The sequence below is a fragment of the Elgaria multicarinata genome, chromosome 2, assembly GCF_023053635.1.
Source record: "Elgaria multicarinata webbii isolate HBS135686 ecotype San Diego chromosome 2, rElgMul1.1.pri, whole genome shotgun sequence".
NCBI classification, from domain to species: domain Eukaryota; kingdom Metazoa; phylum Chordata; class Lepidosauria; order Squamata; family Anguidae; genus Elgaria; species Elgaria multicarinata.
In genome coordinates, this window is record NC_086172.1 from 27,302,224 (window position 1) to 27,329,984 (window position 27,761).

Consider the following 27,761-nt stretch of genomic DNA (forward strand, 5'->3'; position numbering starts at 1 on the left):
AAACTGAACAATCAATAATTTGATATCATTAGCAACAGATGTAAAAGCTATATGCAAGGAGGACTTGAAATAAACATGCTCAGTGTATAGTTTGTAGAACCCATTACAAATGCAGCAGAACTATTTAGGCTTGAAACCTTTTAAAGTTTTCACTTTAGCTCATGGCAGCCTGTCTTTATGTCAGTCACATTTAATTTTTTGGAGGTTGGTTAACTGCATGTGTACCTTCATATAGGTTTCTAAAAATATGTTTGGGTGCAGTCGTTCATTAAAGTCAGTGAGAAAATTCGTGCAGTATAGTGGATTTACTTGCTCCTTTACAAGGTGTCCTCAGGGCCCATTCCATGTCTCTGGCCCTGCTAGGCTCTTCCATGGTCCTGGTTCCTCTCTACGGAGCTATGCCTCCTCAACCCTAACCCTAACCTGAGTCTTCACCCTAACCTTAATGTTCTACGGAGATATAACCCTAACCACTAAAAGTCTGACTGCAAGGTGTCCTGGTGGCACACTCATTCTCTCTGGCCCTGGTAGGCTCTTCCATGGTCCTGGTTCCTCTCTACGGAGCTATGCCTCCTCAACCCTAACCCTAACCTGAGTCTTCACCCTTAACCTTCCTTTCTTTGCTTTTACCTTCTATATTGTAAGCTTGCAAGGAGAGTTACTGCTGGTGGTTGTTCTCCTCCTCCTCCTCCTTCCTATTATTATTATTATTATTACTACTATTTAATTTTAGTTGCTCAATAAATTCTACTACTACTACTAACCACGCCAACAATATTTTTACTCCCTTTGAGCTCTGTTCCCTTATTTGTGCACTGTTAATGTGAGACAGAAAGCACAGGAGAAACTGAATGTATAAACTTCCTCATGATGGTTTTTCATTCACATTATAGACCAATTTTAGTACGTGCTAATTGAAGCTTCACATGTGAATGCTTCTTTAGTCAATAGTCAATGTTCACATTGGCTTTGGAAGTAGCTTATACGATGGATGCAATTCTTTTCTGCCTGCTAGTATAATTCTCCATGTATGACTATTATCCATGACAGCATAGGATGGGTACAATTCAGGAAAAAAAAAAGCTCTTATTTATACATTTATACAGAAGCAAAACAGTAATTTTCTTCATTAGGCAGTGGTTTTGATTGGCAATTAATGCATTCTTATAAATGTCTACTCAGAAGTAAGCCCCTTTGAGTTCAATGGAATTTACTCCTAGGTAAATGTGTACAGCCTAAGTGGCTAAATATATGTGGTAGAAATGACAACATTATATGATAGGTTGAGCTGAGCAGATTAATGTTAATGTGATTATTTTCTATACTTTTCCAGTGTAGAGGAGATGTTTTGGCATGCATGTTCCAGAGTTTGAATCTCATTTGTTCGGAATTACACTAACACCTTCTACACCCATAAAATTTCAGAGATTATAAACAAATCTTGGTATCTAAATGGAAATCCCACTGTTGATTGTGCAGTAAGCGTATAATATTTGTAATACTAAATTTTGATTTGATTAATGAATGGATCAGTAAACAGCCCCTCCCCCCCAAATCTTATCATATGGCAGTCTAAAATAAAACTACTAAGGTCATAATCTGATGCATGTCTAGACAGAAAAATGTCCTACAACTCTCAGCATTCCCCATCAAGTAGCACTGGCTGGGGTATGCTGGGAGCAGGGCCGGTGCCGGACTATTTTGCGCCCTAGGCAAGGTGAGCTACTTGCACACACACACACACACAATTTATTTTTGCCAACTTAGATTTTTAAGAACAGATGTTTTGTAGAAAAAATGAAAAGCACAAAACTTAATCTTATGTTTTTTCTTTAAACAGCTAATTTGTATAAAACTGTGACCCTTAAAGCCAGTACTGTGCCCCTCTGAGGTCTGTGCCCTAGTCAGCTGCTTAGTCCGCCTAATGGTAGTGCCGGCCCTGGCTGGGAGTTGTAAGGACTTTTTCTGTTTAAACATGCATGGGATTGTGCCTTAAAGGGTGTGTTAATTTTTGGACGTTGGGTTTACCTTGACTTTTCAGTAGTTACACATTTTACCTATTTGACTGCAGTATTCATCTTTGAAAATGCATTTCCTGAAATAGATGGAAATTTTCTATCATAGCATTTTCCAGTGTGCCCAGATATTGCCTGCAACATAGGGTACATATGATATGTCTGTCAACATATTTACAGATGCTTGCTAAATATCAGAAATAGTTTTCAAATGTTATTTTTATTGCTCTAGAAATGAGTTTTCGTCACTGCCCACCAACTTAGCTCAGTACTATAACATGTATTGTGTTCAGCTTTTAAAAAAAGATATGTAGTTTGCCGGGGGGGGGGGGGGAATCTGTGGTTTTAAGCTGTGTAAATTATTTAGTTCCTTAATACTTCGATTATCAACAAACTATCTGGCTAACTTTAATCAAAAATGCACATCATTTTGCTGCCACAGGAAGTCGTCTGGGTCAGTTTCGTATGACTAGATTCATGTTAAAAGGTGTTTGAATGGGCCCTGAGTAGAACTTGCTATAGAAGCTCCAGTGCTCTACAGATGGGCTTTGGGTAGCAAGGTTTGTTGGTTCTTTAGCAGGCATAGTGGATGGTGTCCCAGTTGTGTGACTCCCCCCCTCCCCACTTGTATGTAGTTACAGGAGACCACTTGAGGAGTCATCCCATGGCTGCCAAGTGTTATGGTGGAACTGTCCCTTTGGCCTCACAAATCACAGATGTGCGAATACAGTTTTCTTGGCCTGAGACCAGACAGTAAATAGCATTGATGGATGGTTGGGGTAAACATAAAGTTAAATGTTGACTGGAAATGAGATTCCTAAAATTACCCCCTTGCTCATAATTGGGTTAAGTGGGTTGTGATTAAAAGAAATAAGTAATTAAAATAATCACAGTTTTCCAATGTTACCACATGAAAAGCACCTCCCAGGCTCTAGAGCGGTTCTGCAAAGTCGAGGCTGATAATTATGTAGTCTATGTAACAACATACCCACTGGAGTAGACTACAGCAGAACTGCCTCCTTGAGGTTGGTAGTGGCATTGTGACTTTATAAACAGTTTTTCTTTCAGTGGCCATGGGCATATGGCATCAACTTTCCGAAGGCGCAGATATATTCCTCTGTCTACACCTGTGTTAATGCCGAAGATATGCCATATTAAAAGCTGCTACATGTCATATCAGTGCATATAACTATTTTTTGTGGTAAAATGGCAAATCAAAGATGCTCTAATGGCAATCTTAATGTTAGCTTTTTAATATGGTTCCACAAAAGCCACTGGTTTAAAATACATGAGATAATAACAACGTGAAATATGACCTGGGCTGCATTGTTAGAAAGTGACATAGTCTGCCAACGGATTGAAAAAAGTATTGGGTAACGACATTTTCCATGCAGAATACTGACAGCTCTTACTGGGGAAGATTTAAAATGGAAGTCTTTAAAAATAACTACAAGTGTGTTTCTGGTGCAGGGGTACAAAAAGGCCCCTTATAATAAGGGGAAATGCATTGTAGTGAACACTAGCCAGATAGTATGTGCGTCATTGCTATACCAGCTAGCAATGAAAAGGTTAATGGCCTAGCAACATTTCCATTTTAAAACTTTATTTTTATTGGGCTATATAACTTAACTCAAAAACTGGGTCTGTGTGGAAACTTGGCAAGAATAGCTTCAACCTAGAAATGTATTTTAGGTTTTGCAAACTTTCAACTATATTTGGCTGCATTAATTAACAGATTTGGGCACCTATTTTTAAAATTCTTAAAAAGTAATTAGTAAAAAAATGTCAATCCTTATATTGGAGCAAACATTTTTTGATTTTACAGCTGCATAAATGTAGGCATAATTTTTTACCCTAACGTTATTTGTTGAAAGAAAACAAAATATCAGGTGTATGATTTTATAGTAATTTTTATAGATTTTTTTTTTTACACAACCAACCCTCTAAAGGAAATCTCACTGTTCACAACTTACCACGTCAAAACTGAGTTGCTATAATTTCACTAAAACATTTAGAAGGTTTTTAGAGCTGCTTCGGATGTTACACATTAGCAGGAGTTAAGATATGGGAACCCCTTGCCCTTTTGAATCCTTACTCAACATGTATTACTCAAAGTGGGTTGAGACAACAGGGCATGTGTTCCACACTTCATTTTGAAACAAGAATCTGTTTCTGTGGTGCGCAGAAGGCACCCTAACATATTTGCATGGGAGAAAGAACACCCTAGTTCAAAGATATTAAAGATTTGGTGAACTGGTTTCAGTTATTAATTGGTTGTGATTTGTTTTACTTGTGTATTTTTTTGTATTTTGTATTTTGTATAGTTTTAATACTGTGAACCGCTTCAAGAAGTTGCTAAGAAGCTGTGAATAAATGTAAGAGATAATAAAAGTAACAACAACAAATGGGAAAGCAAGGGGGCAGAAGTTCCCCATACATCTGCTGCCCAAAAGATACTGCTGTGGATGGTTAAGGTGATTGTATGGATGCAAATCTGTAGGACTGAACGTACATGCTCAAGCACATACAAATAATACATGCGAGCCATCCAATATGATTCCAGTTGCCTTAGCACAGTGTAGCTAGAGCTATCTTTCCCCATCTCTGCCTTTTTATAGACAGGAAGTGGGTCCTCAAGCCCCAACTTGGGCCCCGCATCTGATTTTCGGCAAACAACTCGTCATCAGGACAGTCTTGTTTCATACAACTATCTTAGTTGGGGGTGCAGCTGTTTGGAAGCTCAGTCTTTAAGTTTGCCATTGCAGCAATAAAATAATAATACAATTGTCCGTGCTTGGTTGGGAGATTGAAACACTACCTCTTGAAATCTAGTATTTTAATATTTTGTGGCTTATATCTTTTTCATTTAAACTTTACTACATATAGCATTTACTAATTTTACTTCACTGTAGAGTATTGTGGTATTAGCTGACTTGGCATTCAACTCAAAGCATTACAGGTTCTATCTGTTTATTTAAAAATCCTGCTGTATGTTCGACTGAAATTACGATATACTTAATGTTATTTTATTTATTTTAACAGTGGAACGAGTTGAAAGAGACAACCTGTCAGAATATTGTGTTCTTGGTCAACGTCCCATGCACTTACCAAATATCACCCAGCTGGCAACCTTGGGCAAAACAAATGAACAGTCTCCTCATGGTCAAATACACCATAGTACTCCGATCAGAAATCAAGTGCCAACTCTGCAGCCAATCATGAGCCCTGGTCTTCTTACACCCCAACTCAGCCCACAACTTGTCAGGCAGCAGATAGCAATGGCCCACTTGATAAACCAGCAGATTGCAGTAAGCCGACTACTGGCTCATCAACACCCACAGGCGATTAACCAACAGTTTCTAAATCATCCACCCATCCCTAGAACGGTCAAACCAGAGCCAACAAACTCATCAGTGGAAGTCTCTCCAGATATCTACCAGCAAGTCAGGGATGAGTTGAAGAGGGCCAGTGTATCCCAAGCGGTTTTTGCAAGAGTGGCTTTCAATCGCACCCAGGTATCGTTTATTTATTTATTTATTTATTTTGAAGCATTTTGCCCCACTCTTCAGCTAAAAGAGAGTCTCAAAGCAGCTTACAAAAATCGATAATAAGACAGTCTTTACTCTAACCTCATCTAAAAGGGATGATACGAAAGGAAAAGAGATTGGGAGGAGGGAGGAAAAAAAGAATACTGAGGCACTAGTTTTACTTACTTTATTCCAATTCCTTATTTCCCTTCTAATACTGGAATAAAATTTCATTTTAGCAAAGTTCTGAGCTATTGCTCTATGAGAAGCACATCTGGGAAATAATACCTTCGCTTCTTGTAATCTAGTTTTGACACATTTTAATAAACATTATAAAAGAGTAATTTGGAATATATGCTTGTAACCTGATCCAGATGATCAGCAGGAAGAAGGAAGATAATATCTAGATTTCTTTTCTCCATCTCCCCTCACTAACATGGAGAAAGAGGGATTATACCAAACAATCTCTTTCTGATCTAGTTCCCTTGTCTGTCTGGTTCTTAGTATGGTTAAGGAATAAAGGACAGGTCTAGTCTTCAATCTGAATCACTTCATGCTGTGTGTTTTCATTCTCTCCTTGCCATTTTAAATCTGTAAGAGCACAATCCTATGGTGTTTCTACTTGCTAGATGGAAGCCTCTGATCTTGGAGGCTTCCAAATATCCTGTGATGTGCCAGGCTGCTGCCAGCAGAGTGGGAGGAGCACTACAGGCAACTTTTGCCTCTGTGTTCTCCTTTTTAATTTGTTTTCTTTAGATAGGCTCAGTCATGTTGCTGGGGCTGGGGCTGGAGAGGCCAGAGGATAGAATGGATCCCAGCCTCTCTTCTCCTCCCCACCCACCAGAATGCCCCCCTTTTTACCTCTGTGAGGTCATCCACTGCTTTTGCGACCTTGGAAAGCAGGTGACATGGTTCTTTCCTCAGTGGCTGCAAAGAGTCCCCCTCCAGAAGTCACAGGAGTGTCTACAGCTTTGGGAGGGGGAATCCCAAAAAATCTAAATCTGAGATATCTGTGCTAATTTTACAATGCTTCATTTCCAAATGAACATACTGTAAGCAGAACGTTGTGGCTGCTTATTCTCAAAAATAGTTAGTTCATCAAACACTTCCCACATAGGTTGAAACTACATGAGATACGGAGTTCTGTGTTTCTTTGCCTAGCCAGGCTATATAGGTAGAGGTGGGGTGTGCCAAGAGAGACTGCTTAATACTTTCCCCTCCGTTCCGAAATCACCCTTCCCATATTTTTCCACTTGCAGGTGGAAAAATAATTTGGGGGAGGGTGATTTTTGAACTGGGGGAAGGGACCAACGAAAATAATTAATCAGCCTCTCCCCTCCTGCCCTTCCTCCACTTATAATAGTCTATCTGGACCGCTTTCATAAAGAAACACTGAAGAAAGAACCACAGAAATCTTGTAACATGTAGTTTGAGCTATAGTGCAGGGTCTAACTATATGTGATACACACATATTTGTCTAAGAAAAACCTGATAGGGAAAACCAAGTTTGGGAGGGGGCAATTTGGAAAAGAAAACCAGTAGGGGAAGAGGTGTGGAACCCTTTGCTTGCCTTCTGTTTCTCCTGTTCAGATCCCCCTGTGGGTTTCTAAGTTGTTTTTAAATGTATATTGTCTTTGTGTATACTGTCTGTTGTAGGTTTTAATTGTTGCAAAAGTTTGTATAGCATTTTTAATGTTTTAATTTTTTGTAAACTGTCGAGTGCTTTGCCTATGGGGTGGTATACAGTCGAGTGCTTTGCCCATGGGGTGGTATACAGTCTGAGAATGATTGGACAAAAATATATTTGCCCATTTCCCTTGTGACTGGATCAAATTTACACTTTTAAAATAAATGTATTACAATAAACCAGCAAAGGTGCGGGGGGAATGTTCTTTTTAAAAAGATCATTTACCATTTCTTGCAGTTTGAAGTAAAAAACATGTGATGTAAGTGTTTTTCTCTCTTTTCTCCTTCTGGTGTCCCTTCAGCTCTTTCTCCTTAGCTTCTCTTCCTCCAACTATCACAAACTAACTTTTCTGCAGCCCCTTCCCCAACATTCATTACCTGTCCTTTCATTGGCCAAGCATTCTTAAGAGCTCATAGGAGTAAGCATTATTACACATGCCTACACACACACTATGTCATGTGCACAGTGTGGAGCATATGTATTTGCCTTCCCTTGCATTAACCTTCTCCTTTCTTCCTTCCCAATCTGCCCAAAGCTTGAGCTTTGAACTTTTGCAAAATTTCCTGCACATCTACACTGCTCAAGCTTCAATATAAAACAAAAAGTGAGCCAAATGGGTCTGGTAGATCTGTGGTAATAAGACTTACACTACTGCATTCTTATATAAGGAGATGGTTGTGGGAGTTAAAATTTGTCTGGAACACTATCCATGGGTGAAGTTTGGGGGCCACTCTAGAGCTGACAGCTTAGGAAGGGACTGCAACAGTCTGGGGCATGGGTGGCTGGGAGCGCAGACTGGGTGCCGGGACCCAGGAGAGCAAAGGTGCACAGAGACTAACACACACAAGCTGTCTGGGATAGACCAGTTTACTTGTACAACCACAACATGGCAGGAGCAAGAGGCAGGGGCTAGGTTCTGGGGGCAACACGGTGGCAGAGACCAGAGTCAACAGGGCCAGCAGTAGTAGCTAGTCCAGGGTCAAACAAGGGTTCAAAAGCAAGGTCCAACCTGAGTCCAGACAGGGCCAGAAGCAAGGGCGTGGTCTAGGGTCCAAACAAGCAGGGCAGGGCAGAGACAAGAGCAGTAGCGTATTCCAGAGAGCAGTTCGAGATCAGGAACAAACAAGGCAGGGCAGAGGCAAGAGCAGTAGCATAGTCCAGAGAGCACTCTGAGGTCAGCAGGAAACAAGGCACACGGGAACAGGAGCCAAGCCCCACAGAAACAGAATTGCTGGGACAAAAGCTGGAGCCACAATGCTGGTCTTTAATAGCTCTGACTCTAGCTGCTCCCAGCTGCTCTGAATTAACCCACCATGAACTGCTGCTGGCCAGGGCCTGAGTTCTGCCAGCACTCTGCAGCAGAGCAGCCCTTTGAACACGGACTTGGGTCCTGTAAGCACTCAGCAATAGTACCGATCCTGACAGGGACTAAGTATGTCTATGAACAAACTTGCAACAAAACTCCAATGGTTGCTTTTCCTACGGAAAGGCAGCTTTGAAAGAAGGAATAGCAGGGAGGGCCTTCAAACTATGAAACAGTTTGAAGTTTGTTCATGCATGTAATGTGTAGTTCCAGTCTGAGGTAATGAAACACTTTGAATGCTTGCAGTGCATTATGTAAATGCTGCTATTATTATTATTATTATTATTATTATTATTATTATTATTATTATTATTGGAAAATATCTCTCTTACTCTAAAATGTTTTATCTCAGAATAAATACATCATGTATGTGCTTATACCAATAGTTGTATGTTTGTATGTGCGCATGCATGAATAAATATACATGATAGCAGTTCCAGTTGTACAGAACAGCATATCTCAGCTCCATTCTTGAATCTAAAAACATTGTAAAATTAAGCCAGGAGAATAACAAGGATGGCAATATCTTCTATCCTTTTATCTCCTAGAAGACTGCTCCTTACACAAGCATAGGCCAGTTGTCTGTTCCATTGGATTAATGATTTTCTTTGGCACTGCCATATTGGAAATGCCATGTTATGTGGGAACTAATTAACGTTGCAGCATACTTTCATTACTTCCTTTCTGCTATTAAATTTATAAGATGTCTACAGCCAGCAAAAACATTCACTTTAAATCAACATGACTGCATTTTTCGGGTTAGCCTTGAGGATATCAAATAAAAATTATAGTGGAATGCATGAGTATTTCCTTTTTAAAATGCTGCTTTTAATTTGGAAAAGCATTTCATCCCTCTGGGATCATAACCTGTTGTGTGTGTATATAAAGCCCAGTATAATAAATGTAGATAGTATTGACACAGTGACATATTTTGAACTTGAGCAAGAGGTCAGCAGTAATATTGGTTTTGTAGATTTTCTACTACTGTTACTGAATAAATTGCTGTATTTTAGCAAGGATGTTAAAGCTATAATGATAGTAGCCAAGCCTGCAGTTAAAAACATAGAAATACAAAGCTATTCCTAGGGTCAAAAGATTCTAGATGAAAACTAAAAATTGTAGTATGTAGAGTACAAAATTGGAACTGGTGTACAATTAGAATTAGAGAAATAGGCACTTTTCCTTTCTTTTTCTTGTGTGACTTTTTCCTCATTGCCATAGTAGTTTAACAGTCACACAGATTTTTTTAAAAGTTGACAGTATCAATCTGCTGTTAAGAGCCAATGGAGCTCTTTAAAGCCCTAACTGAAAATAAAGTTAGGGTGTAATCCTATACTCACTGATCTGATGAAAGTAAGCTCCTTTGAACTCAGTGGAACTAGATGTGTATACAATTGTGCTGTAAAAGTTTGATTTTAAAATGCTTCCAGTTTAACATAAAAGAGAAGATTTTATCAGTATCACTTTCCAAAAGCAACAGTCTACAATAGCTGCTGAAGTACACTGGACCCCACAGTGTTAACATGCCCTCAAGGAGAAAACAGAAGAGAAAGTAAAACAGAAACTTAAAATGCATCAGTGAAATACTGGACTCATAGTAAATAACAGAAGGGTCCAATGTATGTACCCTATTAGCCTAATAGGCTAATAGACATTACAGATGAGAAATCAGTGTTGCAAGTTTACACTTATGAGAGTGATATGATAAAGCTGGCTTGTAGCAGAATTAACCCCCTAGGGTAACATTTGTTTCTGGGGTCCAAATGGATGGATCCCTGTAGTGCTTTATAATGTGTTGTTGTTGTTGTTCTATGCACAAGAATGCACAGATTTTTGCTGTTACAAAACCAGAAAACTATATATAATCCAGTGCAGTTGGTGGTATAACCACAGAAAATAAAATTTATGATATAGACAAAATGCTATGTTATTTTCTATCCTAGTTACAGATGTTGCTGGGGATAGAATGGACTGAAATTAGTTAAGGTGTTTTGATAGTTTGATAGTGTTAGTAAATTGGATCATGTAAGTTAAACATACACTTTTAAAATTAAAGGTTTAGAGGGAAGGAGATGAACTACCACAACTGATCTCCATATATGTGCAGTTTTACAGATATTTCAAACACCTGCTGGGGCCCACAAAGATCCCCACTGGCTTGAGAGGGTTAAATACAGGATTAGAGTGCTGATGAAGACTTGACAAGTTTGGGTCATATTTACTGGATGGAGGTTGGATGCCCAGGCTGCAGGGGAGTTTGCGGAAATAGTATCTCAAGAGGGCGGGGTTTACAGGAACAGACTGAGTTGCCAATTTTGTTTGGGAACGTAGAATGTAGGATATCAGGGCATAATGTCTGAAGATAAACGATTACAAAGATGGAGAGGAAATGTAGAAGAAGAATAGGCTGGGGAACTAACTGAATAAATATGGAAGCTAATGCCATGGGAATGAATAAACTTATTCAGAGAGAAAGTTGAAAGGTAAGAGGCCAAGGCTTATTGACCCTGCTGATATTTCTAACAAGTATTCAGTATGCAGTTTTACCTTCAGATAAACTAGATAATAGTTTTTATTAATCACTAAAAGATGCCCTAGTAATCCTTATACAGTATGCTGACGTGTTGTACATTAACCTGCAATTAAGTCCAGCTTCATAAAATATGTACTTTAGGGCTTGTTTAATAGATAAACTATTCTCTAATTTATTTTAAAGTCCAATGACCTACATACTCAGAGGCTGAAAACCCCCTTTTACTAACGTTATTTCTCCCTTGAGATCTTCTATCTGAGTAAATCTGTTAAATGAAGTAGAGGAAGCCTTGATCCAAACTAGGCTAAATCCATTGGAACAAATTGCTGACACACATACACACGTGTATGGAGATGTCAAAATGAATTCTGAGATGATGTTAGATCAAGTCCTAGGGACCTGGTGTGTGTGTGTGTGTGTGTGTGTGTGTGTTTACCTACAGTGGTCCCACCCCTTTTACTCCAGGCAAGGTAAGAGAATTACCTTGCCACTAATTGAATCTAAAGGACTTGCCTACTCCCCCATGAATCTGCCCAAAGGGTCTTCTTAGTTGTGGCATCCAGTCTGTTGAATGCTTTTCCTGGGGAGGTTTTACCTGGCTCCAAATCTTATGGGTTTTTGGAACCTGGTAAAGATCTCCTTCTCTTTTTAATTCAGGACTTTTTTAATGTTTGTTAGATCGCTTTGAATGCTACAGCTCTTGTATTCTGCCTTTATGATTGTAGTAATACTTAATAATAATAATAATAATAATAATAATAATAAATTTATTTCCAACCTGCCTCTCCATCCTGATCGAGGCAGGGAACAACAACAAGTATAAAATACATAAAATATTAATTAAAACACAATATACGTTGTTAAAACTTTCTAAAAACATACTAAAAGCATCCTAAAATGTCATTGTATGTGATGATTCTTGTCTGTAAGAAGTTCTGGGAGTTGTAAAATTGAAGGAAGGGATCATTTCTCTCTCTAAATAAATCACAGAGAAACAAGGGCTACTGGATAGTTATTTGTATTAATCTAAAACAGGTTGCCTTGGGAAATAATTTGCTCAAAAGGCGGGGTGTGACTTTTTAAAATAAACAAATAAATAGTAAATAGTTATTTGAAATATGTGGTGAGCTTTGATCTCATTACTTGTTTATGACATTTCAGAGAAGTGATATAATCACTATCCCCCAAAAGTACCCTCTGGATACTTCACTATTTCAGCTTTTTACTGAACTCCCCATAACTTGGCTTGGATTTATGAAGTAGACATGACAGGTGGGCAGGATGTTGCTATGTTGACATTCCTACAGTGTCTTGGAGTGATACTCTGCTGAGGCATTGTGGAAGCATCAAAATGGCACATGGCTGACAGGCACTTGTCCCAGATCATGGCCATGCTGCTGCCATCAACTGCAGCAGTCTTGGGGAGAGTGCTTCATCGGGGTGTGGGTGGGCTTGCACCTGACGCTGGCCTTGTTTACCACAGGATGTTCATCATGTTAGGCGCCTTTTTAAAGTGAATGAAATCGGTATTATTCCTGGTGCAGGAGTCCTGAGGAATAAACCTAGCCATTCATCTTATTGTATTTTACATTTTTTTTTGTTTTTTGTTTTGCTTTTATATATAATACATTTGGTTCTGAGATTGTCCCTGGGACTGTATAATTACGTATAAGAATAAACAAAGTTATTACATCACACCCTTTATACATTATTATTGTGTACATAAATTGTTGTAGTGTAGACTACATTACATCCAGCACAAAAATAAAATTTAAAATTATGATTAGAGGCCCAATACTATAGTAATACACTTGCCTGCTAAACCATGGTTTCACACTATTTAGATGAGCTGAAATAGTCTGAGTGAAGCCTTGGGCTTGCATCCTCCCCTCTCTTCCTATCGTACATCCAGGAAAAGAACTTTTGCAGCATTTAATTTCACTTTCTACAAATCTTGGTTTGTTACTTAAGATTTTAAAATAAACTCTGGTCAGTTTCTAAACAAGCAAGCAAGTCACAACGCAAACGGTGGTGAATAAGATGTCATTTAAAGACTTGCTATATAAACTTCACTTAGATGTTAGCAGAATTGTAATGGAGGGGAAGATACAGGCTTGCCGCTCTGTTCTCCCTTGATAAGTCACACTTGCATTGTCCTTGACATTCTTGTGTTTAGAAAGCTTCAGACTGATCTTGTGTCTTCCTCTGCTTTCATCTTTAGCACCAATTGCACACAAGACTGTTAAACATGCTATTTTAGTATAGCTGAAAATGTGCCAGAAACTGCTATATCAAGTTAAAACAGGCTTGTACAGAAAGTTATCATACGAGAAGTGAAATTTGTGTGAGAGTGAATAATTGGATTGGAAATATGTGCAAAAATAATGCTGAATAATTCCTTCAAATATCTATTGTCACAACAAAGGAATGGTTTGTCTATTTGGTACACCATTATACCCCAAGAGTGAAATACTGATTGAAATCTGTAGATACATAAGCACTGCTTTAAGTTGTGCAGAGAATTTGAATAACACTTAGCAAGAAGGATGAAAGCAATCTCTTTCCCCATACTCTTAAGTATTTGAGTTCCCATTTGAGCTTAAAGTTGCAGACTAAGGACCAACCCTTTGTTGCAGGCAACAATTTAAATACTAAGCACAGTGAACTGCTGTTCTTCTTGCTCAGAAAGTTGTGATAGCAAATCTACCATCTAAATATTTTTGTGCTTTTTAAAAAAGTGTTTTGTCCAAATTTATTTCAATAGTTGGATGATTAGTTGCTTGTTTTACAGAAGATGGGAATATTTATGGACCTGAAGATCTTGCTTATTGGTAAAAGACCACTTATTTGTCCTTTGATGATTACACATATAGGTGCAATCAGGTGTCAGCCATCATAATGGAAAATTGTGAAAAACATTATCTCTTAAAGTCCATGGATTCTTACCAATTGCCTTGAGCCATGCAAAAAATAAAATAAATAAATAAATAGCACATGGTACCACCCTTTCTTTGAACCTTCATTTCTTTACTGTCTTTCTCCCTACCACCCCTCATCTGGATTTGAGTGGGAACAGTTATTTTAAAATATGACAATGAGAAGAACACACTTTTCTGGATATGTGGGTTGGTTTATGCCTATGGACTCCAAATGACTTGTGAGGTACTGTTGTGTAAGAATCCTGACAATGTAAAAAGCAAGTTTCTAGTCTTGATGGTTATGGAGTGATGATGAAAAGTATGGATGCAAAGTATAAAAGAAGTGGAAACAAGTAATTTGCATAATTAAAAATGTACTTTGGGGTGGATATCTATAAGGAAAGCTCATTTTTTATATTTTGAGGATAAGAATTTCTGGATCTGAATTTAAAAATTGTGGAGTTGGAAGGAAACACATACACCATTTACTTTGGTTCTCATCTTGATGAAAACAATATACAAATTGTGCTGGTACATAATTGTACTGTATGCTAAGATTCTAGCATTGTAGTACATTCATATAAATATACAAAGATGAAGATAAATTATGTTGCATGCTCTGTGAGAAAAATAGTGTGTGTGTGTGTGTGTGAGCAGGGGCGGGGCGGGGAATGAAAAAATAAACCTTCTCATTGGATGACTGGTTTGGGAGGCGAAAAACATATCTTTTACATGTCTCCTAAAGACATACCTTTTTACACAGGCTTTTCCTGGTCTTTAATGCAGCTGGTTTTATACTGCCTTTTAAACTTTTAATGTTTTAAATTTATACTTGTATTTTATGTTTTTTAATTGTGTACTGCCCAGAGAGCTTCGGCTGATGGGCAGTATAAAAATGTAATCAATCAATCAATCAATCAATCAGGCAAAATGTCCATGGCTTTGAGCATGACCAAAGTAAAACCTTGTCTTTGAAATATCTTTTTGTTTAACTGACTAATGGGAAGTCAAATCTTATCTGACTCTTGCCTTACCTGCTTATAAAGGAAGAAAGAATGTTCTCCTTCCTCTGTACTATACAAAAGTGCACACCAGCCATTGCTCATGTTATTTCTATTAACTTTTAGTTAGAAATTGCATTTTCTGAAGCAAAACCTTATTGTCTGAAACCCTGATTATGCTGAGTTATTTTCTTGTGCACGATAAAAGTTTTGTTGCATGCACAGGAAAGCAGTCTATGGGAGCTTCTAATTATAATGCAGGTTTCAGGAGTATTTTGACTCAATAGTGAGTTCTAACTGCCCCAAATTTCATTTTCAAAGTTAATTTAATTGTATTAAAAAATCAAAATGAAAAGAATATAAGTAATATGTGAATTCAGGCTTTCTGAAAGTGGATGACTGGTTCTCTTTAAGCTCTCATAAATTTGTTCTGCCTCTTGAAACCAAATGTTACAAGATTTCTGGATATCAAAATGGTTGTGTTCTCCAAACACAACAAATAGTGTTTAAACTTAACTATTGTTTGTTTGAAACAAGACAACTTCAAATTTTGGTTTATGAAACTGGTTTGTTTCAACAAACCATAGTCAAGATTAACCACAATTTAAGTTTCTGACAGCATGCTAAACTATGATTAATAAAAAAAGGAAGCTCACGCTTCTGATCTCATGGCCATGTTGAAGGAGGGGGGAGTGTTTAAGCCTAGGGAGAGGCTGGATTTATTCCCATCATGAACCATGGCTTATTGTGGTGTCTGAATGAATACAGCCAATGTGTTACTTCTTTCTTGCATTCTTCAAAAAGGCCTACTATACATGTCATATTAAATACAATACTCTGAAATTGCATATGCTTTATCTTGCTCTTCGTTCAGAATTCCCCACGGGCACACATTGTCCTTCCTAAAAAGGGACAGTGTAATAAAAAGAGAGTTTATTAAGCTAATGTAATAGCAGCATTTTCTTTGAGGAGTAAAACATTTCATTTTTAATAATAAAAATTGAATTTCCGTCATTGCACACTGTATACATTTTACTCAAATAAGCGTGAATACTGCAATTCCGAGGCTAAGTAGATATCTCCTGAGATATATATACGTTAAGCATTAGTTAAATTAGTTTTAAGATACTGACTCATACCAATATGTGATAATGAATTAAAGTTTAAAGTAATACATAATAAGACATAATGGTCTAAACTATAGTTATGCTCATGTGCGTCCAGAGTAACTTCATAGCAGTTACAGAGCTGTCTGTTGTATTTATATAAGGCTATTCAATGTGGTTGTTGTGAAAATGGCACTGCATTAGTCATGGGTGTTTCCTATAGATAAGTGCCAATAACATCTTTATTGTGTTTAACATATCGAAATAGCTGAAGCTCTTATAATATCCATTTTTGCTATGGATCCAAGCTAGGATTAGGAAACAGAGAAATCCAAAATGGAAAATTATGAAAACGACCTTGACTAATCGCCCTCCTCTTACAATGAAACTCGTAAGGCATTTTCAGTAAATCAGTTTTGTACTTCTTGTTCACAAGAGTGGAAACTTTGTATTTCCAGAGACAAGTAAGTTCTGGATATTAGCCATGGATTAGTGATGAAGGACTTCAAGGTACTCTTTACATGTTACAACAACATCATGGGAGCTTTCCCCCCAATTAGTTTGCCCCATGGTGCTGATGTGACATTCAAAGCTCTAGGTACATGGGCAGAAACATTTTGTTTGTTTGTTTATAGATAGCGTTTTGTCCCGATCCTCAGAAAAAAAAGGCTCCTGGAGTGGCTTACATGCAATTAGTTGAGTGGTGTTCAGTCTATCTTGGAGGGAGTTGCCCTCCCTCTGAAAGATTAGATCCATCATTGTTACTTGAGGTTCATGTGGCTTGGTGACCATGGGTGCCTTTTATCAACTTAGGTTGATATACCAGAAAGAGTCTGGCAACAGTTATCCACATACTAGTAACCTCCCAGTATATTACTGCAATATATTGTACTTGGGGCTATCTTTGAAGATGGGTTGGAAACATCATTTAGTTCAAAATAGAGCTGCTATGTTATTACCTGGGACTGGTCAATATGATTATGTACTGCCAATGCTTTGTCAGTTGCACTGGCTTCCTGTTTATTTCCAAGTCAAATTCAAAGTGTTGGTGTTGACATTAAAGCCCTAAATGGTTTGTATCAGAGTATCTAAGGGAACGTCTCCTCCTGCATGTACCTGCTCAGTATTTAAATAATCATTGCAGGAGGCCCTCCATTTGGAAGGAAGTTAGGTGGGTGGCAACGGAGGCTGATGGGCATATCTTCACCTCCGCAGTTCTCCTGGGCTGCATTTGGTTGTTGTTGTTTTGCCCATCTAACTAGGGCTTTGCAAAGGGGGAGAGAAGGAGGCTGGGGATAGCTTGTGTCCCTGCTTCCCTGGTCCCCTCTGCTCTCCGCCCACGTACCTGTCCCCTTTCCCTGCTTTTTGAGGTGACCTTTGCAACCTTGGTGAGGCAGCTGGCGTGATTCTCTACACACTGGCTGTGAGAGGGAGGGGGAGGGGAGCTTAGACTCTTGGGGTCAAGGTCAGAGTGCTGTCTCTGACCTTGGATCCAAGAATCTGAAGTATCCTAGGGTCCCCCCAGATGCTGTCTAGGGGCCATAGGATTCTCTCCTGGAGACCAAGTACTAGATTTTTATGGCTGTTATAATTAATTCCTCTGCTGTTTGTTGTTTTCTATTGTTTTCTATTCTTTTAAATATTTGTATCATATTTTATATGTTTAACTGTTGTATGGCATTTTAGACTTTTAACTGTTTATAATTTGCCCAGAGAATGTTGGTTATTGGGTGGATTTAAATATAATGCCATATAGTAATGCTAGGAGTAGAAACTAAACCAGTTGTTGCAAATTGTAAAATATTTGTAGACTCTTCTCTTCTCTGAAAAAAAAATATATCCCACCACTCCTAGAATTCTAGAGCAGAACAACTCTTTTCTCTCTCTTTTTAAAAAAGTTTACATATAAGAATTTGAGTGGATTTTCCCCACTGTTTATTTTTTAAAAAACTTTATTGGTGCCATGTATAATTTTAGAAGAAAGTGCAACAATTGGTAGTAGTCTCAAATGTAAATGGAGCTTTGGATGTGATACCTAATCTTGACTGCACAGCTTTGTTTACAGTCAAATCCTATATTAAATAGCACACACTTTGTCTTGTCTTTTTCTCATTTTTTTAAAGTCTTCTTTGAAACATTATTGTTGAGATTGGAAGATGATTCCTATCCAATTAGCCATTTTATAAATGTAAATTAATGAGTCGTTTCCATGAGCATAGACAAGTATTTGACCAATAAAGGTTCAATTACAGGGTTAGGTCTTTGCGGTAAAATTTTAGGCAGTGATTCTGCGCCCAGTTTTGCATATTTAACCTCTTTGGGTTTTTTTTGATGAGCTTAAACATGCCTAACAGCATGTAGGATTGAAGTTCCTTAGTTGCATGACCATTACTTCTTAATTTACCCAGCTTTTTAAAAAAAATATGGGAAATGCCTATATGCTGGTATGAGCTAATTTAGCCAATGGAATTTTATAGCAAATGTACAAATGTTGTGGGTTCCCTCCTCCTGCTTGTCCCCTGTAGCAGAAACATACTTTTCAGAAATGAAAACAATCTCCAACTAAATTCAGGCAATTTTCAAAAATAGCAATGCTACAGTTTGTCTGGCTGGGCCAGTTCCCTTACCACACACCTGGTGTATTTCACTTTAAAAATAAATTATGCCTCATTAAATTACAATTAAATGAAATCATGATCATTTGTTTTTCTTGAAGGAAGATGCTTTGCATATTGAAAGCCTAATTTGTTGCAGGTGAGAAAAGGCTGAACAGATTATTTAGTATCACTTTATTTTTATTTTTTTTATAATGTTGGTTTTTGGTTAGTTTTTGTACACATAAACTCAAAAATATATGAACATAAATGGTAAGTGCTCTCATGATTATTATTTTTTTACTTTATCACTCTGTCATCTATTTGCCTTGGATTATCAGCACAGTCTGTCAGAGCAATGTATTCAACCCTGCAATGAAATAGATTTCTTTCTTAAGACATTAATTTCTCATATTCGCATGCAGAATGCTTCCTTCTTTACAGCATCATAGTGTTCTTAGACACATCCCTTTCTTGAAAATATAACATGGAAAAGATGTAAAACTACAAAAAAATAGGTTGATGCAATACTTTGGTAATGCTAAACTGCTTCCACAGATTTATAGCGCTGATGTCTGTCACTAGTCTCATCATCATATCATCATCATGTTTCTAGCTGGTATATGGTCTTCCTGCCCCACTGAATCCTTCAGGGGGAGTCCATTTAGGACAAAGAGATCCTTCACTCCCAGATCACAGTGACCCTCAGCCATGAGCATTCTTGCCTTACCTGGTTTCAGCTTCAGTTTAAACCTAACCCAGATCATAACATCTTCTGGACACTCATTCTAGCACATTACTGCTGCTAGATTCGAGGAGAATGAAAAATAGTGGTCAGTGTTATCAGCCTATTGAAAACTATTATTTATTTATTTATTTATTTATATAGCACCATCAGTGTACAGGGTGCTGTACAGAGTAAATTATTATTATTATTATTATTATTATTATTATTATTATTATTATTATTAATAATAATAATAATAATAATATTCCTCCCTATAGCTGAAGCTCTCTGGGTGGTTTACAGAGAACATTGAACATTAAAAACCGATATACAAAATTTAAAAACCATAAAAAGATTATTTCTGCCAATGCCTTCAGATAGGTGTTAAACAATATAAGAGACAAGGCTGAGCTGTGTGTGGCAGCCCACCAGCTAAATTTTTTGGAGTGGAGTAGGAGACTCTCAATACCACATTTTAACGTGACAATGGCCCTATGATATTGGAGTGGCGCCACTGCAAACCAGTACTCTCAACCCTAATGCTCACTTCTGCCCAAAAGGAATCACGTTTTGATAGTGTCAAAATCTACTGAAAAATCGAGAATAATTAATAGGGCTACACACCTGCTGTACTTTTACAGACACATATAATCTATCTCAACTACCAAAGTAGTCTTGACTTCCATAACCAGTTTGGAAGCCTGAATAGGTCCAGAAAACAAATTAAGAATGCCTGTAGTTCAGTGATCACTACCTGCTCAGTAACTTCGTCCAGACTGGAGAAGTTGAGAAGGCTTTTAAAGCAATGTCCTATTGCATTTTTCAAGAAAAACAGGCCCGTATTCCCCTGTATTCTTTTAAATATTTGTATTATATTTTATATATTTAACTGTTATATGGCTTTTTAGTCTTTTAACTGTTTGTAATATGCCCATTAATGATCACATTGTCCAATCCTCCAGTGCTATATGTTGTTATAAATCGAGATGGTCAAAAGTCAAGCTGATGTGGTTGGTTAAACTCCATACTCTGCAACTTCATTCTGGTATTGGCAACTGAAAGAGATCCAAGGAAATGTGATAAAAAGAGGCTGAGGTCACTTGTTGATGAATACCAATTTCTGGCGTGCAACAGCAAAAGACAGCTATTGCCTTCATGCGTTTTTTGTGGGCTTCTGAAGGCATCTGGATGGCCACTGGGAAACAGGGGTCTAGACTAGATCTTATCTTCCTGCTGTTTATTTCCAAACTGAATTTTCAGACATTGGAAGTTGTAGGAGCACTTAATTTGTCTGTTTCTAGCATGGGACGTTACCGTGAGGATTGTTTGTAAGCCGTACTTAAGTTATCTTGTTGTCTCCTGCAGGAACGTGAACTGAATTAGTCTATACTTGTCTGCCTAAGTTAACCATTTGTTTTGCTGGATAGGGATGGAAATAATAATACCCAGTCCTGTTGAATCAAGCATGTTGCCTCTAGAGACCACCAAATTGCTATACTTTACCTTCCTAAAAAAAGAAGATGAATTGAAAAGCAGAAATATAGTTTTCATGCAAATTATGCATGAAATAACTGTTGTCCACTGTTTTAAAGGCTATCCATTAAAACATAGGCTCTCTTCATCCTGGAAACCTAAAGCATTTCGAATCCCAAACTCTGTGAATCTTATTACATTAAATTAAAGTAGTTAAAATTTTGTTAAAAAGATAAATAAATACTGAAAATGAAAACAGAACCATTTCATCTAAAATGTGTATATAGCATTTTTTAAAAGTCCTTTATGCTCATGATACTTACCGTATTTCTTCGATTCTAAGATGCACTTCCCCCCATATAAACATCTCTAAAAACAGGGTGCGTCTTAGAGTCGCGGGTGCGTTTATTATTTCTTAGAATCAAAGCTTTTTTTTCTTTTTTTCTGAAATTAGTGTGCGTCTTACAATCGATGGCGTCTTAGAATCGAAGAAATACGGTACTTCACATTGCATTGAGAAAACAATCGCCAAGCGACCATCTCTAGAGTTGTTTTTCTGTTCACTTGCTTTTAGTCTGCTGTTTCCAAACAGCTCTGGCAACCACATCTAAACACGAGGAAGCAAATTATTTAATTGTAATTTAGCATAATTGAGCAAAGTGTGTTAGGTCAATTCTTCAAAGGCCATCAGTGGCAGCTCTTACTTAAAGAGCTGCTACTGATGGCCTTTGAAGAATTGACCTAACGCACTTGGAATGAACCAATTGTGAGCATTTGCCATAACATATCTTGGCCAGAGCAAACTCCATTCCGGTGTGTTTTGTAAGTGTTTGGAAATATATAAGCAAACATAGATGTTCTGTATTCTATTTACTGAATTTTTTCAGTGAGCAAAATATACCAACTTAAAAAGTTGACATTTATTTGCCTGGTTTCCAAGTGCCAAACCAGGAGATGAGGAATTATTTGATTTTGTTTGGAAGAAGTTAGACAAAATTTTAAAAAGACTAGATAAGCTACTGATAAATGATAAAGAGTATTATTCAGTGAATAATGCTGCAGCACATTTTATTCTGTTGTTCTTAGTAGGCATTTTAAGAGGCAGATTAGTTGTAGAATATATCTGTTAAGATTGTAAATAGTATTTAAGTGTTAGACTTTTGTAGATAGTGATGAATGGAGAACAATAGTTTCCCTTGAGAATAACTGTAAATTTCTGACATTTGTTAATAGTGTTAATTTTAGTCAGCCATTGCTTAAATATCTGCTTAGTCAGTGCTTGGTTGAATATCATTTTGCAGGTGGAAGGGTGTGTGCGTGTGTGTGTTGCCATTCTAGGTAGTTAAAATCAGTTTGGCATGTGCAAAACTGCATCTTTTCACACACACACACCTTCTCTTCCCCAGATCATTTAATCCTATTTATATTAGCTTTCTTTACTAGTTGCTAATATAAGGAATATATTTGCATATTGCTTCACATGGGCAATCAACAAATGCACTTGTAATACAGTCTTGCAAATTGCTCCTTTCTGCACCTAGCTATTTTCTGACCCAGCAGCTCATGTTGTCTACTTGCTCAAAGTAGATAAAGTGCTACTCTTGGCCTTCAAATGCTATTGATGTTTTAATCCTATAAGGCCAGGAGAGCGAGCGAGCTGGGGTTATGTTCATCTGCCATAGGTCCATATGGTGCTTTTCTGGTTTGGGAAACAACGCATAGTATAGCATTAAAGTAGTTGCACATGGATTTTCTCTTTTTTCTTCTGACTTTAAAGAACTAAAAAGAGACATACAGATACAGTTTTTGATAGTGTTATATCAGAAAGAAATGTATTTATTTATTTATTACATTTTTATACCGCCCAATAGCCGAAGAAAGGAAAAGTGTTGAAAATGAAAGATTGGATGTGCAAGGAAGGAGAAGGCACATGAGCAAAGCACTGTTTGGATGACTTGTTGCCAAACCAATTATTTGCAAGATCACGTTTAGTTATTCTCTAGGTATAGCATGTGACTTCAGGGAGTGGCTTTACCTGTAGTTATGTGGGATGGTGGCAAACAGGGCAAACTGGTAATCAGCAACTCAAAGATATGTATAGTAGCACCAGTTTCAAAGTGGTTCACTGAATTAGTGATTGGTAACATTTATGTCCTAAATATCAAGTAACATTTTAGCTGTCATGCCTCTGCTAGCTTTCTAAGGGCCTAACTACATGTTACACTTGTAACTGAACCCCTGACTTCTTTCATGTAAAAAAGAAACAGAAAAAAAATCTAGTTGTATTTGATGAATGTGGACATTGCCACCTCCTGACTTTCTAAATGAGGCAGCAAACAATTTTCAAATTATTAATTTCTTAGATGAAGTATCTTGAGGATTTCTCATATTTGCAGCATTTCCCCCCATTAGAAGGAATTGACAGGTTTGCAGTGAATGAACTGTAACATCCAAACCCTGCCAAACATTTTTCTTCATAAGTCTCCTGTGCTGTTTAAATGTCTGAACTAAATTTACTAAACTTGGCAGATTCCTGAAGATGAACAAGACTGCCAAGTGTTTCCAGCTTCAAGCAGAAAGAGTGAGAGCACTAATAGTTCTTAAAATATTTGCAGGAGGCACCTGGCTATAATGGTAGTTTTATAATGGTGTCCTGTTACCCACCTGCCTCTCTGGCACCTCTGTGTTCAGGCTGTTCTTAAATGGAAGATAGAATCTGAACATAAATGCTCCTAAGTAAACCACACTCCCTAGAAAATGAGGTTTGTTTCTACAAAACATTCCCTGTGCTTTGACATCTGTTGAAGGGTCTCAGCGTTGGAACCTGGCTGGTTACAACAAGTAAATTTTTAAAAAGACTTGGCCTTTTTTAATTTTTTGAACCAGGGATTGCTATCAGAGATACTGCGTAAAGAAGAAGACCCTAGAACAGCTTCCCAGTCCCTCCTGGTAAATCTGAGGGCCATGCAGAATTTCCTCAACCTGCCTGAGACAGAACGAGATCGTATATATCAGGATGAGAGAGAGAGGAGTATGAACCCCAATGTGAGCATGGTGTCTTCAGCTGCCAGCAGTCCAAGTTCCTCCAGAACCCCCCAGGTAAGGTTCAACCCTATTATAATTACTTTCAGAAATGTCCCATTATCCAGAAAACCTACAGCCAGGCATCGTCTGAGATGACTTATTAGGATTTTCCCATCTGGTATTCCGTGCACCCAAGTGAGTCTTGGAAGCTTAATTTTTTAGGGTTAGAAGCTGCTGCCAACAAGGGCATGTTGTCTTCTAGCAACACTTCCTTGGTGAAACCAGTAAGTTATTCTTTGATGAATGCTGCAAATATATAGAAAAAGAATGAACATTCAATTAACTACATGAAAGAATTCAAATGAAGGGCAGGCTGCACTCGTTGGCAGTGATTCCAAGCTCCACAAGGCACTGATATCCACATGGAACTCCATGGAAACTAGGGCTACCCCGGTCTCCTCAGTGTTGGAAATTTTGCTCCTCATGCATTTCTTCTCTGAAAGCTTTGACAGAGCTAAGCAGTCACTGCTTCCTCTGAGCATTGCTTGTATACCTCAGCTAGAGCCTTTCCATCAATGTCTGTGATTTTACCTCATGGTTGCCATACTAACCAGGATTTGCTTCAGTTCCTCAAGCTGAAGTGGACATCAAATCTCTTAAACTAGATGAGTACTTACCCTTCTTTATTTATGTAAAGGAGCAACTAGAGGCACTTAATCAGAGCTTCTTGAGGATCTATCAGGGTGGCTGCAACAAACCAGTAGTAAAAGAATTGAGCGGGGGGTTGGACTCCATGGCCTTATAGGCCCCTTCCAGCTCTACTATTCTATGATTCTATGAAAACACATTAAGAAAATAGAGCTTGTCAAGAACAGAGCAGCCAGGTTAATTGTGCTGTGCTACCCTCAATACATTACTCCTGTGTTTCAGGAATCACACTTGTTTCTGGGCACAATTCAATGTGGGGGTGCTGACCCATAACACAGTAGATGAGCCTTCTCCAACTTGGTGTCCTCCAGATGATTTGGACTACAGCTCCCAGCATTCCAGACCATTGGACACGCTGGCTGGGGCTGCGGGAATTGATGTCTGGATGACACCAGGTTGGGGAAGACTGCACTAAATGGTTTGGATCCAGGATACCTAAAGGACCTCGAACAATTTGCTAAACCTGCCCATCAGATACCTTGCTTAAGTCAAGCAGCTAGCTGTTAATGCCACAAATGTGGAAGTAGGGTGGCAGATTCTCTCCCTGCTGCAAGCACAATCCAACGTGTGAGAGAGTGAATGTTGGATCTCCTCCGGTACTTGCCAATGGAGAAGGAAACAGTTTTAGTGGAGAGACATATGTGGATCACTCTAGAACAAGTAGCTGTTATATTTGAGAAAACGCATAGAACTGACCAGGGCTAGATCTACACTAGTGCTTTTTATCAGTATTGAAGTACACTGATAACTGTTGGGGCACATTATGCATTCCATATACCACTTTTTAAGTGTTATTTCCTGCTCTTTATTATACAAAACATCACAACAGATGTCAGCGTGTGCACTTCAAGGTATAAATGCGCAAGAGGGCTATAATGTCCCCCATGTTGGGATTGCATCAATATGACACAAGGTGCAGATCTGGCCCTGGTATGAGAAGACTGGCAAAGGGTAAATTCCGTGCTTAAAGCATCTAGAAGAAAAAATGGGTAGTTACCAACATAGTTTTGTTAAAATGGACTATGCTGAATCAATCTACTTCCTTAATGAATATAATAACTGATTTGGGAAATGGAGGGAATACGTATTATATATATGCATATCACACATGATAGAAACTTTGCTACTCACACCTAGCTTTTGTTGTTGTTAATGCTTTATTGGATTTGTTCTTTTTTCCAATACAATATAAACAACGAACATCTTCCCAGTTCCTTCCTCCTTATCCTTTCCCCTTCCCTGCAGTTTTACTAGCCCTCTTCATATTAACCCATACATAGAAAATAAAGACACTCTGGATGTGAACAAGAGAACTGAACAAATGTTAAATATGTAAATAAAGAAGGGAAAGCACTCATCTAGTTTAAGAGATTTGATGTCCACTTCTTTGGTTTCACATACAGCTAATAAATCTTACATTCATATAGAAGAACAAAGTAATGAAATCAGCTTAGAATCATTTTACTTTAAATTACACACACACACACACACACACACATTGTTGTGACTCTGACCATGCAGAAGGATTTAAAATTGTATTTCAACTTTACTGTGAAGTGTTCTGTCTCTAAAGTGCATATTTAGCTCTCCACCCATCATTTTGTTTCAGTAGGGTTGTACACATTTCTGAATGGCTTTTAAAAATATCTTCTTTCTGTAGAGAAGTGGTCACTATTAACAGAAAAGAGGGGAGAAGAAAATAGGCCAATTCTCAAGAACTTTTAATATTTTATTTTCTTTATTTAAAAAAGAATGTGTGTGTGTGTGTACCAGATATGCAGTGTGTTAAAGAAAATGACAGTGGCACTTCAGAAGTAAAATTGAGAGGAATCGTTTTGCTTGCTAGGGGCAAAAGGACGGGCAGGTTATATAGAAAAGTGGGTTTGCATACCTCAGTACGGATTGTATTTGAGTCTAATATGAAATGCTTGGGCAGATAAAAAGGTCCTGGTCTGGAGTCAGGCAAGCCTCTCTGGGGAGAGCATGCCACAGACAGGATGCCACAACTGAAAAGGTCCTTTTCCCTATTGCCACCTTCTGAAGACTGGGCAGGGCCAGCCCTGCCATTAGGTACAATGAGGCAGCCACTTCAGGTGGCAGATACTAGGGTGCAGCATTGGCAGCACACCGTCCATTCTTCTGTCTTGGAGGACAGAGCTATGTGTATCTCATTAGCCAATCAAGTGTGGTGGACACTATCCCATTGCCAGTGTTGAAGTAAGATATAATTGCCAACTTCTGTATGTAGAATGGGGAGGGGGGGAGGAGGCATCTTGTCCTTTGCTTCAGATAGCAATGATACTTCCAGTATCAGAGGCAGTTGCTGGGGAACATAGGTGTGAGAGTGCTCCTGAACTCATGTCCTGCTTCTGGGTTTCCCCATGGGCAGCTGGTTGGCCACTGTGTGAACAGAATGCTGGACTAGATGGACCCTTGGTCTGATCCAGCAGGGCTCTTGTGTTCTTACGTTCTTAAGGCTCTTTGCCCGTCCTGAGACCGGGGTACTCAGGTAAGAGTCTCAGAAGATAATCTTATGTTTGTGCAGGTTCATGTGGGAGTAGGCAGTAGATTGCATCCAGGATAGGCAAGTCAGAGAATGCTTTTTCCTGCACTACCTGGAGGGTGGGAGTCATTTCATCCAAGGAAAACATAATTTGTCAGCAGTGACAATGCACCTTAACTGAAGCAGGGGAAAATTCCTAAGTGATAAAGTGCTTTAAAATACATATGTGATTTTTTTGCCCAAAACTTGCCACTGAGAAGAGACCTTTGATGCTAGAAGGCTGCCTCAAGAAGGCAGGAGAAAATGAATTAAAATGAAAGTCAAATTTGTTTTCTGGTGCCAAAGTTAATCCTATATACAAAACGTTGTTTCCATAGATACCAATCTGTGATATGATTTTGCAGTGTGGTGTGTAATCTGAGAGTATCAAGAAATATAATAAATACCCAATTTTTCTGTTGTGTTTCTTGTCCTTTTAGTTATCTTTTTTAGCTTGAAGTTAATGAACTACTATTTTGAGGTGTGTCCTTGGTATTAGGTGGTCAGTGCCAACCTGATGGACAAAAAGAGAGTCCAAGAATG

The 27,761-nt window shown here is 38.2% G+C and overlaps 1 protein-coding gene across 4 annotated transcripts in view; it reads left to right on the forward strand.

Moving 5' to 3' along the window:
• SATB2 (SATB homeobox 2) overlaps positions 1-27,761 on the forward strand; it is a 207,878-nt gene that overhangs the window by 65,527 nt on the left and 114,590 nt on the right. For 3 of the 4 annotated variants that reach the window (XM_063116205.1, XM_063116206.1, XM_063116203.1), the window contains exons 7-8: positions 5,058-5,530; positions 23,831-24,043. In XM_063116205.1, coding sequence (XP_062972275.1) covers positions 5,058-5,530; positions 23,831-24,043 — 686 coding nt within the window. The remainder of the gene's footprint in view (positions 1-5,057; positions 5,531-23,830; positions 24,044-27,761) is intronic. The other variant, XM_063116204.1, reaches the window with a different exon arrangement.